General features: G+C 36.0%; 1 protein-coding gene across 3 annotated transcripts; it reads right to left on the bottom strand.

Moving 5' to 3' along the window:
- Positions 1 to 11,353: 11,353 nt before the first annotated feature.
- On the bottom strand, positions 11,354 to 16,876 carry LOC121327689 (potassium voltage-gated channel subfamily E member 2-like). Of its 3 annotated transcripts, none has more exons than XM_041271834.1 (3): positions 16,146 to 16,876; positions 13,339 to 15,274; positions 11,354 to 12,401 (listed from the first exon to the last, which is right to left on the bottom strand). In XM_041271834.1, the coding sequence occupies exon 3, from the start codon at positions 12,386 to 12,388 to the stop codon at positions 12,059 to 12,061; it is 330 nt and encodes a 109-aa protein (XP_041127768.1). In that variant the 5' UTR covers positions 12,389 to 12,401; positions 13,339 to 15,274; positions 16,146 to 16,876; the 3' UTR covers positions 11,354 to 12,058. The 3 variants fall into 3 exon arrangements, with proteins under 3 accessions (XP_041127768.1, XP_041127769.1, XP_041127767.1); XM_041271835.1 differs by having other exon boundaries at positions 13,905 to 15,274; XM_041271833.1 differs by having other exon boundaries at positions 12,395 to 15,274.
- Positions 16,877 to 17,196: the final 320 nt, after the last annotated feature.

Here is a 17,196-nt window from a genome sequence, read left to right as displayed (position 1 = left end):
TTGACTTGGATGCATCACATAATATGCCTGATGCATTGCAGTAATTTGGTTTCCATGTGTTATAGACCATACACTTTGAGATAGTGGCTTCTTATTTGGTAACTGTGTGCTATTATTATTCTGTAGGTCAAGAACAAAGATACTTTTGAAGATCAATATAAAAGCTGCTGCCACACTCATAATCTGTCCAGGAAATAATTGCTTTTTTGAAATAGAAAAATTTGCAAAACTGGTCTTCCTATCAAAGTAATGTTTTTTTTGTTTGTTTTTGGTTTTTGGTTTTTTTTTTCAAACTTTTTGTATTTGTATTTTATACGTGTACAGCACTGTTATATACTACTCATAAGTGTGTTCTGTTTTATTAGAGGTCGGCACACAACGCTGCAATCCGAGGGTTCTTACGCTACGGCTGGCGCTGGAGTTGGAGAGTGGCTGCTTTTGTCACATTGTTCAAGTAAGTAGGTTATGAAGGTTGTGCTCGTAAAATACAATCATTTATCAAAACCATTGTCAAGAATGATGGAAACATACAGTAGAGCCTGTCATATCCAGTCCTGCAGATTACGATACCCTCTATTAACCGATGGACCTCTGGTGTGTGTCATTTACACGCGCTGCTGCCAACTGAACGGTACTGATGCAAACTGATCAGTGCACATTTTATTGTGGATCTGAAAACTCTTAGCAGGACACAATGGATTCAGTGGCAGATTTAAAAAAAAACTGTCTAGTTTAACTATGTTATATACAAGAAAGCAAGGATTAATATAATTTCTGAACCTTTAAAAAGCTGAAACAAGATTTTTTTCGCTGACCTCCAAAGCCAGTCTGTTTGTGTGCGTGCGTTCTTGTTGTTCCGGCCTCGGGTTATCACGCACACTGGAAAGTTTTTTTTGGCATAGAGTGAGAAAGTACTGGAAGTGATTTTTGGAATGCTGTTTTGTAAATTGCCAAGTACTGTATTGCAGTGCTTTGTTTTGCAATAATTTTCACCGATTTCTTTGTATAGTACTGTAAACATGCAGCACCGTACTTTGGTGTTTTAGACACACTGACGTACCTGACGTTGTTCATTTATAATTACCAGACGTTTATAAAGCAAGTGCAATGTAGTGAAACGACTCCCTGTGAGATACAATATCTTTACATAGCCGATGGACCCGTGGAATCAATTATATCGGATAAGACTCTTCAGTTTAGTAACAATTCAATAAACATTTATCTCTGGTGTCACATACCCACACCACCTTACCTGCGATGACATTAGATATTCCAAAATTAGTGCTAATGGGGATCTGAGAAATCAGCAATTAAATTAAACTCAAGAGATGGCTGGCACTAAATTCATTCAGCATGATATTTATATTCTTTGTTACTTGAACAGTTTGTTTTACTACATTCTCTTCAATAAAGATGAAAACATTGTTTTTAACATTGTACTGTAGAGTTCAATTACACAACTTCTGAATGTTAGTTGCTCGTTCCATTGTGTGAATGCCATAGATTGTGGTTCTTTGTGAATTTGGCAAATCAGTAAGTATCTAAGTGTAAACTGCAGTTACAAATATTTGTAAAATGTGGTAGACCACTAGATTAGGGATATAATTCAGTTTTCTTTTTTTCGTTTCAGTACTGTGAGCACTGGTCTGTCTGTGTACAGAGATAAATATGTGCTTAGTCACTACTCTGCAGCAGGAGGTGAGAATGCTTTACTGTGTTTACATTCATGTAATTTTTATAATAGGGTGTCTTTATGATCTCATATGGTAGTGCTTTGAGTGTTAAGCTCTCCATATAACTAGACTCTGACTTTAACTCCAGCATTGACTGTTATTGAACACTTAATTGGAAGGTGCTTAGTAATAGATACATTACCTGTGAGTATGCAGTTTCTTTTAGAGCGTACACGCGTGATAATTTATTTTGTTAAAGCAGTTTGTGGCGCAATTGATTTTGAACATCTACATTGTTTTCCATTACTACAGTGAATGATCAAATTCTTACTGTGACAGATCAAGGTAAATGTCACGACATGTTACAGGGAATGAGACTAATTAACAATGATTCAGCTTTTATTACCATCAGTACTTTGTGATGCTATCAATAATGTTTTCCTTCATAGACATTTTAAAGGGGCTGTATCTTTATTAATATTATTATTATTTGTAGCCATTACAGGGGGATTGTTTAGAGTGAACTTGGGGTTAGGTGGCCTGTTAGCAGGCACAGCCATCGGAGCAGTACTAGGGTGAGTACCATCTGCAGTTTTGTTTTTTTCATAGATAACTAGTAGCTCAACATACATTTAATTAATTCCCCCTTTTGTTCAAAAGGGAATAGAACAACTGCAAAGTTCTTAAAGTAAGAAGAGAATAACGTGGGGTTCAGACTCCGGGTGTCTACTCCTCATATCTCGGCACAAGTGCACACTGCCTCAAACACACTGCCACTCACAGGTACCTTCCCTGAGAAAAGAATAGCTGTTAGCTTCCTGGCAGCCAGATGCTCTCCCTGTCCCTTCTGGCCACAGCTGGACTCCAGGCCCTGCAGTGTGGAGTCAAATCTCCTGCCCCCAGCCAGCAAATGAAGCCCTTGTCAGCGGATGTTTTGAGGCAAGCAAGTCCTCATCTTCAGGGCAATCTGTTCAAAGTAGCCCATCTGCAACGCAGAAGGGCAAAATCTGGGAAACAGCAGCTGCAGATATATAAACAGCCAGTACGTGAAGCTGAAAAGGTTTAATCTGTGCCAAAGTGTACATTGTCAATTTAAACTGGAGGGGCACTAACTAAACATACTCTGCTTCCTTTTGAAACTGATAGACTGTGTAGGGAATGCTTTTGTACTATGTCATTGACATAGTGACTTGCTCAAATACATTTGTGAGCTTTCATAAGCTTTCGTTTAACTTTCATTTAATTTTCCTGTCCTTGTGGACTTAATCTTTATTTATCTGTTAAACAGGATATTAAACATAGCTTTAATCCTCTTCCACTCATTGAATCAAAGTCATTCAGCAGAAGGTCAGTCAGTCAGTGAGTTTTGTTACAAAAACATGTTCTAAATCAAATCATTAAAGTTGACCCAAAATTGGCATACAGAAGCTTGGGTACACCTGCAGACCAGACCCTAATAACTCTAAAAGCTGAACAGTTTTCAAGAGAATTAGTTTTTCAGTCTCTCGCCTGCCAAAGTCACCTTCACTTTTACTCCTGCACTATCTAAGCCAGTCCACACAATCATAACAGTGAAACCACATCTTTTCTGGTCTCTGTCTCTTCAAGCAACGTGTCTTTTCCAGTGGCACTGTGTGTTTTAAAACTGAGCACATATGAAAGCTGGCTGCTGGAGTTTCTGACCTACATCTCTGTTCTGACTGTGCCCTGTAGTATTCCAGCTGGAGTGCTGATGATGGCAGTGCAGAAGGCTGCTGGCGAAACCCTTCGAGAGAGAAAGAGGAGGGAGCAGAGAGAGAAGTATGAGCTGAAGCTTGCTGAATGGTATGCGACTGGAGTAATACTAAACGGATTATAAAAACCATTAAAAATATTAACGTACCTTTTGAAAGTGACACAGGACACAGGCCCATATGAAGGCACCTTGTATGCCAACAATGGGAATAAATATTTCAGCATTTAAAATGTAAACACCTTTTTATTGCAGTTTTTTTTTTTACATTTACCTGCAGTACCACAGATAGCTACATAGATGGCTCTCCAAAAAAGTTGACAGTTTAATTTTCAGACTCAGTTTTATCAAATAAATTGGAAGAAATTGGTTGTATTGAAGTTAGTGTGTGTGTGTGTGTATATATATATATATATATATATATATATATATATATATATATAATATATATATATAATATATTACAAGTATATAATATATTCATAACAAACAAGGACAGTTTCATTGGCTCAAAAGTAATGACTGCATCAATACTTAACTATATGATTCAACACGTGTCTTGTGTTTCTCATAGGAGTGCCAGGCTTCATGTAACAGAAGGACTCATTGGTGAAATGGACAGTAAAATAGAGGAGAATTCAACAGAGTCAGACCTGGAAAAAATTGAGGAACTTTTAAACCTTCCAAAAAATCAACAACAACCTGGGGACTCTGGCAAGAAATGAAGCCAGTTACATCAGAAATGAAGCCAGTTACATGTGGCTGTTTAATTTTATGACAAGTGCCGTCTGTCATAACACTGTCACAACACAGTAGAATTTTGATAAAGAGATGTCACATAGGCTCTCATTCATGGCAACAACATGACGATGACTAACAAATAATTCTGTTGAAGTCATACGCTGAACGAAGCAGTAGAAGAACACAATTCATCATAACTAAGAGGTGTTGTATAATAATAGTAATACATTTTGATGGAGACCCTTCATATCTGTCATAACTTGAATAAGCTTTAGACAATGAATTGCATCTTGGCAGGAATTATACAATACAAATTAATCCTTTACAAGAAAAAGCAAAGGGTTCAATTTATGTTTGATTAATTCAGAAATCAGTAGCAGGACAGTGTGGTTCAGGAAGAGGAAGGGTGTTTTCAAATCATAGAAGAGTGTTACCAGATGAGGACCATGACTTCTAGGAAAACATTACATGATCTACAGAGAAAGACATGGCATATCTTAACTTTGCAATTCTCCTGAAATTAAATTACTAAAACTGGAAAACCCTGCTAGAGAATTTAAGGTTGTCCTGGAACAAAAAAGAACAACGTTTGCAATGCGAGATTAAAAAAACAGGCAGCATGGAAGTTTACTGATGAAGGTGTGCTTTTGACCAAGTCCTCAATGGCATTTTCTGATTATCCTGTCTTTTTAAAATACAACAGGAAAGGCATGAACATAGAAGATAAATAGTAGAAGCCAAACATGTGACTTGGACTTCACTCAACTCTTTTCAACCACTTTGAGTACCACAACACCATCTTTAAAGTATGGTGTGATACCAGAGTAATGTACTTTGGACACTGCAATTTGCAGCACGGGTCTTTTAAAGTCATTGTGTCAAATAAAAGAATCATGACCCTTTGTGCTGTACCCTTTGATTCTCTGCATAGGTCTCAGATGTACATTTTGAGAGAAAAAAACATGATGTCTCATACTACAATATGTTAAATAAAGTTCTCTGCTCTATTGCCTTAGACTCGGAAGGTCTGGTACTGTTTCTCTTCCTAGTTGCAAAGCATGTCAGTCACTAGGGGAAGCAGCAGGCTGGTAATAACAGATTTTTTCATCCTAAATGCCCCCAAAACTGAGGCTGTTTTGAAAGGACAGCAGGTGCTTTTCATACGTGGGTGTTTATAATCACGTAACATGTTATTAATAATCTGGGAGAATGTAACCAAAGTAACTTCATTTCACCAAGGCGTTTGGTTTGGAACAACACATACATCTACGCAATGTTCAGATGTGTTCGCGTGTGTGTAAATCCCTCTTACAGCTCTACTCTCATTACTGAATAATTGAGGAAAGACTATGGCTATTATTAGACACCCAGCATGCTATACTATAACAATATTCTAGTACACTGCAGTTGAAGATACATACTTTAGGCTTGCACAATAACAAACTGCTTATATAGATAACTTGTCAGATGCAGTACCTCTGGGCCTGTATCAAATATTTACTCTAATTTTGAAAGGATAAAAACACCTGTTCATTTTCCAAATAAATTCCATTTTCATTTATATTTTAAACACTATTTAAATTTAAATCATTAAGCTTGACTTTTACTCTTTGAATTACACTGGAATATAGTCTTAACTTTCAGCAGCTGTTTGAGGACCTGTTTGATATTTTAGATCTGTGAGACCACTCTGTAAAAAGCATCCCTTCACTTGCCAATTTTGCTTTAATCCAATATCGAGAAAATTTATCAATTGTGAAAAACATTAAGAAAAAACAAAGTTTCCCAAACTTTCAAGTTACTAAGCGTTTTGTATCTCACTTTGAGGATTTTTGTGCCTATTGTGATTGGATACTAATTGTGCATTCCAATGAATAATGAAGACCCAACCTACTGAACACCTCAATTAATTAAATACCAATACCTGAATGTAAGGGGACATTTTTCTACCTTGTTCTCCTCATGCAGTTGTAAGCATCAGTTATCTTTTATTCTACACACTGCAACATTTTAGGTATTTTCAATATCTATTATCTATGTGTTTATTACACCACATCTTAAACACGCTATATTAAAAACATTCTTATGACTTCAGTTTTTTTGTGTCATATATACAGTACTGTGCAAAAGTTTTAGGCAGGTGTGTAAGAATGCTTTCAAAAATAGACATGTTAATAGTTTATATTTATCAATTAACAAAATGCAAAGAGAGTGAACAGAAGAAAAATCTACATCAAATCAATATTTGGTGTGACCACCCTTTGACTTCAAAACAGCATCAATTCTTCTAGGTACACTTGCACACAGTTTTTGAAGGAACTTGGCAGGTAGGTTGGCCCAAGCATCTTGGAGAACTAACCACAGTCCTTCTGTGGATTTAGGTAACCTCAGTTGCTTCTCTCTTCATGTAATCCCAGACAGACTTGATGATGTTCAGATCAGGGCTCTGTGGGGGTCATACCATCACTTCCAGGACTCCTTGTTCTTCTTTACACTGAAGATAGTTCTTAATGACTTTCACTGTATGTTTGGGGTCGTTGGCATGCTGCAGAATAAATTTGGGGCCAATCAGATGCCTCCCTGATGGTATTGCATGATGGATAAGTATCGGCCTGTACTTCTCAGCATTGAGAAGACCATTAATTCTGACCAAATCCCCAACTCCATTTGCAGAAATGCAGCCCCAAACTTGCAAGGAACCTCCACCATGCTTCACTGTTGCCCGCAGAACTCATTCGTGTACTGTTCTCCAGCCCTTCAGCAAACAAACTGCCTTCTGCTACAGCCAAATATTTCAAATTTTGACTCATCAGTCCAGAGCACCTGCTGCCATTTTTCTGCACCCCAGTTTCTGTGTTTTCGTGCATAGTTGAGTCGCTTGGCCTTGTTTCCACGTCGGAGGTATGGCTTTTTGGCCGCAAGTCTTCCATGAAGGCCACTTCTGACCAGACTTCTCCGGACAGTAGATGGGTGTACCAGGGTCCCACTGTTTTCTGCCAATTCTGAGCTGATGGCACTGCTGGACATCTTCTGATTGCGAAGGGAAGTAAGCATGATGTGTCTTTCATCTGCTGCAGTAAGTTTCCTTGGCCGACCACTGCGTCTACGGTCCTCAACGTTGCCCGTTTCTTTGTGCTTCTTCAAAAGAGCTTGGACAGCGCATCTGGAAACCCCTGTCTGCCTCGAAATTTCTGCCTGGGAGAGACCTTGCTGATGCAGTATAACTACCTTGTGTCTTGTTGCTGTGCTCAGTCTTGCCATGGTGTATGACTTTTGACAGTAAACTGTCTTCAGCAACCTCACATTGTTAGCTAAGTTTGGCTGTTCCTCACCCAGTTTTATTCCTCCTACACAGCTGTTTCTGTTTCAGTTAATGATTGTGTTTCAACCTACATATTGAATTGATGATCATTAGCACCTGTTTGGTATAATTGTTTAATCATACACCTGACTATATGCCTACAAAATCCCTGACTTTATACAAGTGTACCTAGAAGAATTGATGCTGTTTTGAAGGCAAAGGGTGGTCACACCAAATATGGATTTGATGTAGATTTTTCTTCTGTTCACTCACTTTGCATTTTGTTAATTGATAAATATAAACTATTAATATGTCTATTTTTAAAAGCATTCTTACTTTACAGCATTTTTTCACAACTGCCTAAAACTTTTGCACAGCACTGTATGTCCCTCTTTAAAAGGGCAGGGGGAAAAAGGTTATCATTAAAAACACATGCAATTTAAATATATATATATATATATATTCTTAACCTTAAATTATAATGTTGCATGACTGCAGTGGCTACAAGTGTCCTTGTAACAATCATGAAGTGGTGGGAATTCAAATCTATTAGCAGAGTATTGTTTGGTGTCGCCTATATCTGTTGACTACACTTTACACTGTTTTAATACCGTAAAAAGCCTTAGGCAGCTTGTAGTCCATCTTCAGTGCACTTCTTTTACTTAAAATAGTATACACTGGTATGAACAGATACTCCTGGATGACACAATTACAAATCATATAAAGATTCCTACAGAATTGAAATTAAGTAATAATTATTATTGGTAAATAATGCCCCACATAATATGAAAAACCTTATTCTCTCTCTCACTCTCTGTTTATATATATAAAGCTGTACAGATATACAGCGAGTGCCTAGGCGATGCTCCCGTGAAGAAAAAAAGCACCATCAATTCCAAAAACTCAGAAAGTTGTCTGATATGGTTTTTGGAAAGCAACAGTTTGAGAGGACAAAAGAGAAAAAATTGCCAATGAAACGACGATTCAAAACAGTGTGTGTTCCAACAGCAGTCCAACTAACCCAGCCACAGATGACTGCCTGCCAGAAAGCAAGGGCTAAACACAGTAAGAGCAAAGTGGATTGAGTTATACACTTCTCTTTTTCCTTTAAAGAGATGATTGAAGAGGTGAATCTTCATACAAGTCAGTGGTTAGCATTGCAAAGAGTCAATTGAAGCTTTGAAGAACAAAGCACCCCAGAAACTTCTTTGTTTTTACTGTTAACATTAAAATGTTGGGTAGAAGTAGTTTAAAATTCACTATGTAATTCATCTAAAGAAAGAAGACTTTGAGATAATGTAGAGCTGAAAGTATAAAATACTTGGTTGGTAGGTGGCTCAAGACTGTATAAATTACTGGTGTTTCATCAATAAAAAATGTAAAAGTTGTAAATTCAAGAGAATAGATTTTGTTGGAGATTTAGACCCCCATTCTCCCAAAGCAGTTAATAGAGATTATCATTTAATGATCACATACTGTATGTACAGATCTAAGCACCTGGGGTGGGCTGCATTAATTTTACCAATGCTTGACATTGAGCTCCAAGTTTTCTTATATTTTCTGTACTATCCAGGACAGCACAGTATTGCATTGCTGGATCTCTTGAAGCTGCTGTTGATTGTTCATAGTAAATTGCTGATTATATAATCTTACTTGGACTGACCCTCTTATCTTTGGTGTCCATGTTCTTGATACAAATTTTTACTTCATTCTTGTCTGTGTTTTTTGTTCCAGTAACTATACTCCAGTTACCCACCATTGCTGTGTAAAATGAACCTGTGTGCAATATAAAATGACTTAATTGGTGTGTTATCCAAATTTGTTTGAGTTCTACCAGTGTAGAACTGGTAGTGGCGTAGATTGGCTACTGATTTGGCTAATCAAACTAATAAGAGGTAAGAAAATCATTTTTAAGGCTGTGGTTTGCATAACAGAAGAGGGTATTTTCTGTCTCCAGTCTAAGGCTGCCATCCACTGTGTGGACAAAGAGTATGTCCAAATCCAAAACCTCCAAAAAAAGATACTCTCTAAGATAGCTAGGCATGAACTAGTTTATGATACATTTATTTAAAATAAAACGAATACAACCTGTAGTTAAGGTATTCTATAGCGGTTTCCAAAGCAATATTGTTTACTGTTGATAAACTGCAGTCCACACATGGATTATGGAGAATTGATAACAACGAATCTAAAGCAATCTTTAAATGATGCACAATAAATTAGTTAAATCTACTTGAATAGGACCCTGCAGGATACTTTAATTCAACATTGGTTTGAATTGCTATAATTTCTAATATGTTTTACAGGTTTCTATTGCTATTTTCATGTTCAGATAGTGCTTAGAAGGTCTTGAAATGAAGTGACCTTATTGTGTCATCAGAACAGACCTAAACTGGAATCCATCAGTATCGATGCTCCCACCTACTTTTCAGGGATTTAAACCTATGCTAACAAAGCACATTGTCAGCCTGGCATACTGTTTGTACTAGCAGTGCTACCAGTAACAGTATCATAATTCATGTCCTCTGCTACCATCTGCTGGTAGGCCACAAATAAAAAACTTTTCTTTGGATCCAGACTTCATTGCAGCACCACAGCACTCAATTCTGAATTTCATATTTCAGACATTACAAGGAGTGTATCTAAAACCTGTGAGACTCCTCAAGCGCAGCCTTCAATACTGCTAACACTATCTGACAGCAGACACAGACCTAATCCTCATAGTGCCTCAGACCACATCACCTTCCTCCATCATCAAATGGCCAATCTCTCCACTCCTTACACCACAGCAACACACTTTCTTGCTTTGATATTTCTATAATGTTTGTGTAACAAAATGAAGTATAAACCTGTAAATACGTATTACAAATCAGAACATTTTATAAGATTGTTTGGTAAATAGAATCATTTGAGTTATACTGTAGGGCAAGGGTTAGATTTACGACTAGGGTAGGGGTTAGGGTTAGATTTGGGTTTGATTAGGGTTAGATTTACAGCTAGAGTAGGGGTTAAGGTTAGGGTTGGGTTTGATTAGGGTTAGATTTATGGATAGGTAGGGGTCACCGTTAGGGTTGGTTTTGATTATGAGTCTGGCAGAAATGTTGTAATAAAGTTCCACGTGTAGGTGTTAAATGTATGTCTTATAAATACTGTCTGCTACTGTAAAGGGGGCACTGATTTCTTTAAAAGGTCAAGGCAGTCCTTCGGGGAAATGTATTTTATTATGAAACCAGGCATTGGGTTAATGCAAGATCTCAGTTTGAAATGAAGAACAAACATTAGGCCAGCTTGGTGTTTGCACTCTCTGCATCAGATGAAGTAATAATACATTAGCTATAGAATTTACTTGGTATATGTGAACATTATTGATTTTTAAAATGACTTTCAGCATTCAATTTGGAAAAAACAACACAATGACGGTCGTGTTCTGCTTATGTGTAATGAAATGTTCTAATCTATTGCTAAGACCTTTATTGTTAAGCTGCAATATATACTTCAAGATTGCTTGTTTGTTCTTGTTTTTGGAGGCAAGGTCTTCCATGTGCAATAATTAAAAAGGTTACTTATGCAGATGTAGGTCTGTATTCATAAACTATAAATCCGTTGCAGTCTGAATCATTTACTATTGCTTTATTGGTGGTAATAAAGGAATATAAACATCAGACATTTTTAATAGCAAGATCAAGGGCTGTTGTTTATTATAGTCCTTTATATTTATCAGCATACAAATGCTTTATAAAATAAATGGCCAATTTTCAAATATATCCCTTTCAATAATATATATATATATATATATATATATATATATATATATATATATATATATATATATATATATTATATATATTATATATATTATATATATATTGATTAATTTAAAATTAAATGCTATTATAATATTTTTTGTAATCACTATGTTTCCAAACTCTGATACAAAGTCAGTTGCTGATCACTCGCTTTCTGGTTGCTGCAATCTATATAGATACAGTGAAACACTTGTTAGTCCCTTTAATGTTCCGCTCTGCATATTATCACCACATTGAAATGTTCTAGACAGAGTATAATGGGAGTCTTTGCTAAATTTTCAACATCTGAATCATTAGGAGTTGTATTTACATTTGCAGAAAATAAAAAGACATTGGACATCCCAAGAGAAAGCAGCCTAGTCAACCAAAGGAGCAGAAATACCTTAACCTTAAATTGCACTGATAAGATGTTTAAATTTCAAAACCATGATACACACATTTCAATGATTGCAGTGTCTGTGTTTAGATCCAGTGCTGTGTAGATCAATTAAATTAAGCCCATTTTCTTTATGACATTTAAAAACACATATTGTGTGTTTAAGCTCACATACACCAGGCCACCTTTGTCATGTCTGGCAAGGATAGTCATGGAAGACATAAATATTGTATAAATACTGCATGCCATCTCCATTACAGTAAAGTCTGGTGTACAGCAGGTTTGTAATTTTTGGGTTCTGCAGAAATATACAACACCACATAATGTTGTTTTTTTTTTTGTTTCTTTTTTAACAATACTATTGTATTTTTTTTTAATGGATGTACATTTCACTATTTATTTATTTTGTATTATTGATTCTCAGAGCTCTCAGTTCGCCATTGGGTTTTCCATGATTAAGATCTGATTCTTCAGCTTGGCAGTCCAGTCCTCCTCAATGTACCTGTGGTAAGGGTCGTTGGAATGCTCTCTCCGTTTGGATTTCACCGTGCTCACCAGGATCGCCACGATGATGAAGGAAAACATCCCAATCATGACCATCAGATACCAGACAACGTCGTTGAAATTCTCTGCTGCCAGTCTGTCGTCCAAGGTCTTCTCTGCCTTTGTTTCATTCATCTGCCAGCTGTTCATGTAGTTGGTAAAGACCTTCTTAAAGGCATCTTCCAAGGTCCGCGTGAGATTAGCAAGATCTGACATCTTTCAGGAAGTTCTACACAGAGACAATTCATTTATTTACAGTCGTTTCTAACAGCTCTCCAAGGTACCTTAGTTTATTTAAATGTATTTTCAAAATCAGTCATGCATCAGCCCAAAAGAAACATTGGCACACTTTGCCACTGTGTTATGAAGATAAGGCGTGTCTTATTTACTTTAGCAAGGTCACATATAATGCTATAATCACACTTGCTATAATTACACTACACACAGTATATTCTCTTCAGTCTTAAAATACATGCATTTTCATATTACATATACATTTAACTGAGGGATTTACTTAAAATGATCAATGCAACTTAATGATGGGAAAATCCAGCCCTAGCATTTAAGAACTGGCCCTGATTCTACTCAGTATTGCAGGAGAGGAACAAGAAGATCAAGCAACTTGCCCTGGGTTACACTATGAGTAACGGAATTGGTTATTTTATAAACAACCTCACAAGCTTACAAAAGTTTGTGGAGTACATCTACACATAAATGCAGCTTTAGATATGTCTTTTCTAAATTTTCGGAAGCAGTAAAGTGTATCGGAATCATAAGGTTTTTTTTTTTTTTTTTTTGTTTTTTTTTTTAATAATTATTTTAAAAGAATAATCTGACGCATAGATAAAGCAAAGTCCAGGAACCGGTTACATAAAAGTGGATTAGACTAATATATGCTGCTAGACTGCTGTTAATCTCGAACTATAAAAACGTTTATTCAACACATAGCATTCATGGCATTTGCATTTCAATTCAATGTATGATTTAAAAAAAAAATATGTAGAGCTGTCCATCATCCTATCCCTCTTGTACATTTACTAATAAAATGACCTCCTGCAATTGCATTTTAACACAGTTTTAAGATTTAAACAAAAGCCTAAACGCCTATCAAAAGCATGCAGTAAAAATGTTATATTTTGTAGTCATCAGCAATGGCTCGACCTTACCTTTAAATGCAACAACAACTTGGAATATTTAAGACCCACTTGGAAGTTCAGTATAATAGCAGCAAGGAATGTGGTGACCTATTTCCTATGAAAGCAGTAATGTACTGTATAGCGCAGTTTGAATGGTTCGTTTGTATGGCATTTCATTTATCTCGTAGACACTGTTTACTTACATGTCACACAGAAAATGTGTTATTGACCAGTGGCTTTGTTTTCAGACTGTTGCAACCTGTTAGGAATGTTGCACAAAGCTTTTTCAAGGTTATAAAGAGTTTGTATGAACAGTGCTCTATCACGTCCAAAGAGGAAGAATAATAAAACAAACTTAACGTGCTTAAACGACTGTCATTTTCAATTGCCTCAAAATGTTTTTCTTCATTTGATTTTAAATTTAAATATGACTTTTTCTCTCACATTTAGGATCGTGTGTAAAGAGTTTTGGCTAAAATTGGAGTCAAGCAACATGAAACTTCAGATTTTTCGTTTGTAGGTTTTCAAGGAGTGTTTTCTTTTCTACAACATAAAGCACTTACCCATCTATTCCTTTTCTAAACTCACTGACTCACCTCACCCTCACACTGTGGTATCTCACTGTCTGGTAAGCTGAGGGGTACCTTGCATAGCTGATTAAACAAAGCAGGGTTCTGTGTAAAGAAGCAGCAGTTACGGCATCATTTATAATATACATTTTTATACACTCCAAAACACTGAAAGTGGCCCAATAAGGTTGTGTTTAAATGTCAATTTTAACAAAGCCTACTCAGAATAATATTTATTGTCCTTATTTTCACTCATTACATGACCCCTATGAAGTTATAGTCACCATGTGTTAAAATGTATATGATTGACCATTAATGACCCTGGTTGATGAAGATTGAGAACGGCACAGTTGCTAGCCCTTGTTGGTATGTTAATAATATCAAAATGGACACTGTCTCTTCCATGTCACACTTGAAAACCAAATGAGGAAATAGATAAATCAACGTTTCAGTCTTCTCTGTGAAATATCTCATGCATACACAATGTCTGAAACCCCAAATGAGGTAAACTAGTAGATTACAGTATACTGTGGTTAACCATGGGATTAACACACCAAATGAGAAGTATTCAGATAGTTCATTTTCATAAAGGACCAATTCAAGTGCTTGTTTAGCAACAGCATAAACTTTTAAAACCCTATTGAACCAACTCTTCATAGGACTTTGTCAGCTCTGTTAAAGTTAAGATTAGTTCCAAAATGTTCTTGTGAAAATCTAATACTCCTTACTAAATGGCAGCATAACGATGTGCAAAAAATTGAGAAACTATTTTAGTGATGAAAATGAATTAGGGAAATAACAGTTTTCAACTTAGTGAGTGTTGAAAAAGTTGAAATACTATCCTGGTGTATCATAAAATAGAATGTTTGCTTCTTTTTGCGTCAAAATTGTCTACGTAAATAAATAATGATACCAATACAAAATGAAGCAATTGATTCAGTTCATATGACTGCAATATAATACGATCACATGTAACAGGGGAAGGAAATATCAACAGTAAGAATGGGACACTGAAGCTAAGGAAAGCACATGGACACTATGGAGACGGGGTTCCGACATCATTACATTCCCAGACTCCTTTGTTTTCCTGTATGTGACGGCTGAGATCCCCCAGGTTCAGATCCGTTTTGATGTAGTTGTGATAGGGATCCTCCGAATGCTCTCTCCTTTTGGACCTGACCGCGCTCACCAGCGTGACCATGATGAAGATGGAGAGGATTCCCATTAACAACGCCACATACAGATCAGAGCCACAAAGCTCCTGTGTCTCAAGAGTCTGGCCCAGGACCTCTTTACTGGCCGTGACGTTGCGATGACGTTCGTCCAAGTAGTCTTTCATGATTTTTTCAAATATGTTGGTAATTTCGGTGTCTGACATGACTGTGTTCAAATGGATCCTGTTAGAAAAAAACATTTTATTTAACAAATGGATCTGTCTGAGGTTTGCTTCTATATTTTTGCATGTGTGTATTTAGGGTTTTAGGTTGGTGCAGATCTATTAACATACCTGCAGATTCAATTTTAGTTATGATGCCACTAAAGGTAATATCAAATAACAAAAGCTATGATAACTCTTTTGCATTTATTTATTTCAAACATAAGATTACAACTGTTAATGTTTGAGTAAATAAAAAGGCCACTATAAGGATAAAGGCGCTATATTTCAAATGTAATCCTTGGGCTAGGCTTCAAGGTGTAGTAAACAAAGTTCTTTAGAATTTGTGGGTTTTTTTCTTCTGTTTTCTAAAACTGATTTGCAATATTTTTTTAAATCATATTCACTAAAAACAAATTACCAAGAATCCTGCAAACTATCATTATAGGCTTAAAGCCATCTTTCCAAAGCATTTATTAGTCTAAAATTGGTTAATATTTTACAAAACTAGAAAAACACAATTATGTTTTATATTTAAAATTCTCTTAAGCACGCTCAATGTGTTTTTTAATTTTAATTTCGTAACATTAACATGACGAACCCTTATAGTATTTAAAATACCTTATGTGCAGTAGTATGTTCCTACCAAAAATATAACTAAGGTAGGATAGAATGAACAAACAGCACATCTGAATGTATTTTTCAGAGCTGAGTGAGGGTATCATTCTAGATTAGAAACATTTTAAATTGCACTATTAAAGTTGATATATTTTTTTAACGTGATTTAAATCAAAGAAAATACGTTTTCTCAAATTGTGTTAGGTATTATTTGAATAACTGCAACATATATGACACACATATTGTGGTATGAATTAATAATAATATCTGCCTACCTTTTGCGGGACAAAATAGCAATGGCAAATCCAGTGAGTTGTTCTGAACCAAAAAAGAGGGGAATTACGAACATTAGGCTTTAAGCGCTACATTTTCGTGCATCACATCACTGACCACTGATAAGCACACCCCGCAAAGCTACCCTGACTTTCCTTTAATGTCTTCTAAATAATTGCAGGGGTTAACGGTGTATGTAACTCGTGACATACCTTGTAGATTAGTACAAATGTACGGTTTGCAAATGCGAGTTTGCTATCACAGTGTATTGGACTGGAACATATTACCAGGATTTTGTTCCGCTAGAAAATGAGAATGATACTGTAGCTAAATGAGCTAAGTCCCTTTGTAAAAATAAAACTATATTAAACAGTAATACAGCAATACTAGGATATTTGCTTATTATTAGTGTCGTATTATACTGAAAAACCAAACTTATGAAACTGAGCGTTCCAAAACGTTCCTGTGGTCGCTGTTTTGGCTCCAACATGAATTTTATTATTACATAGGTGTTTAACAACAACGAAGATTAGTTTTACAAACATGAAACTTTATTTAACGTATTTGCTATTTGAAGAGTGTCTTATTTTAGGGAAGGAACACATCTGAACACATATCTCGACTAGATGGCGCCAGATTATTGCCAAGAAAATGTACCTGAACCCTGTAAGAAATGTTTTTCTCTAATAATCATTGTAAATTTCAGTTTTCATTTGTTTGTTTTTTGTTTGTTTTTGTTTTGTTTTGTTTTGTTTTGTTTTTTGGGGGGGGGGGTTGTTTTTTAATCGTCAGTTTATATGTTATGCATTAGTCAATCCGACTGACCAGGCAGGCAAGCTGATGGATCAAAAGATAGCTGGACCGATGGCTGGAGGAATGCAAAGTTTAGCAGACATAATTAGTAACACACTAAGTTTCTGTTGTAAAGGTAGCATTGTTAGACCATGTCTACAGATTGCCAGGCAAGTGATAGGAATTCAACACTGAACTGTCTTCCCATTTTGAACATTTTTTTTGTACATTATGTATGTATGTAGGTATGTATGTATGCAC

Source organism: Polyodon spathula, chromosome 15, assembly GCF_017654505.1.
Source record: "Polyodon spathula isolate WHYD16114869_AA chromosome 15, ASM1765450v1, whole genome shotgun sequence".
Taxonomy (NCBI): Eukaryota; Metazoa; Chordata; class Actinopteri; order Acipenseriformes; family Polyodontidae; genus Polyodon; species Polyodon spathula.
This window is presented reverse-complemented; position numbering and strand designations above follow the sequence as displayed.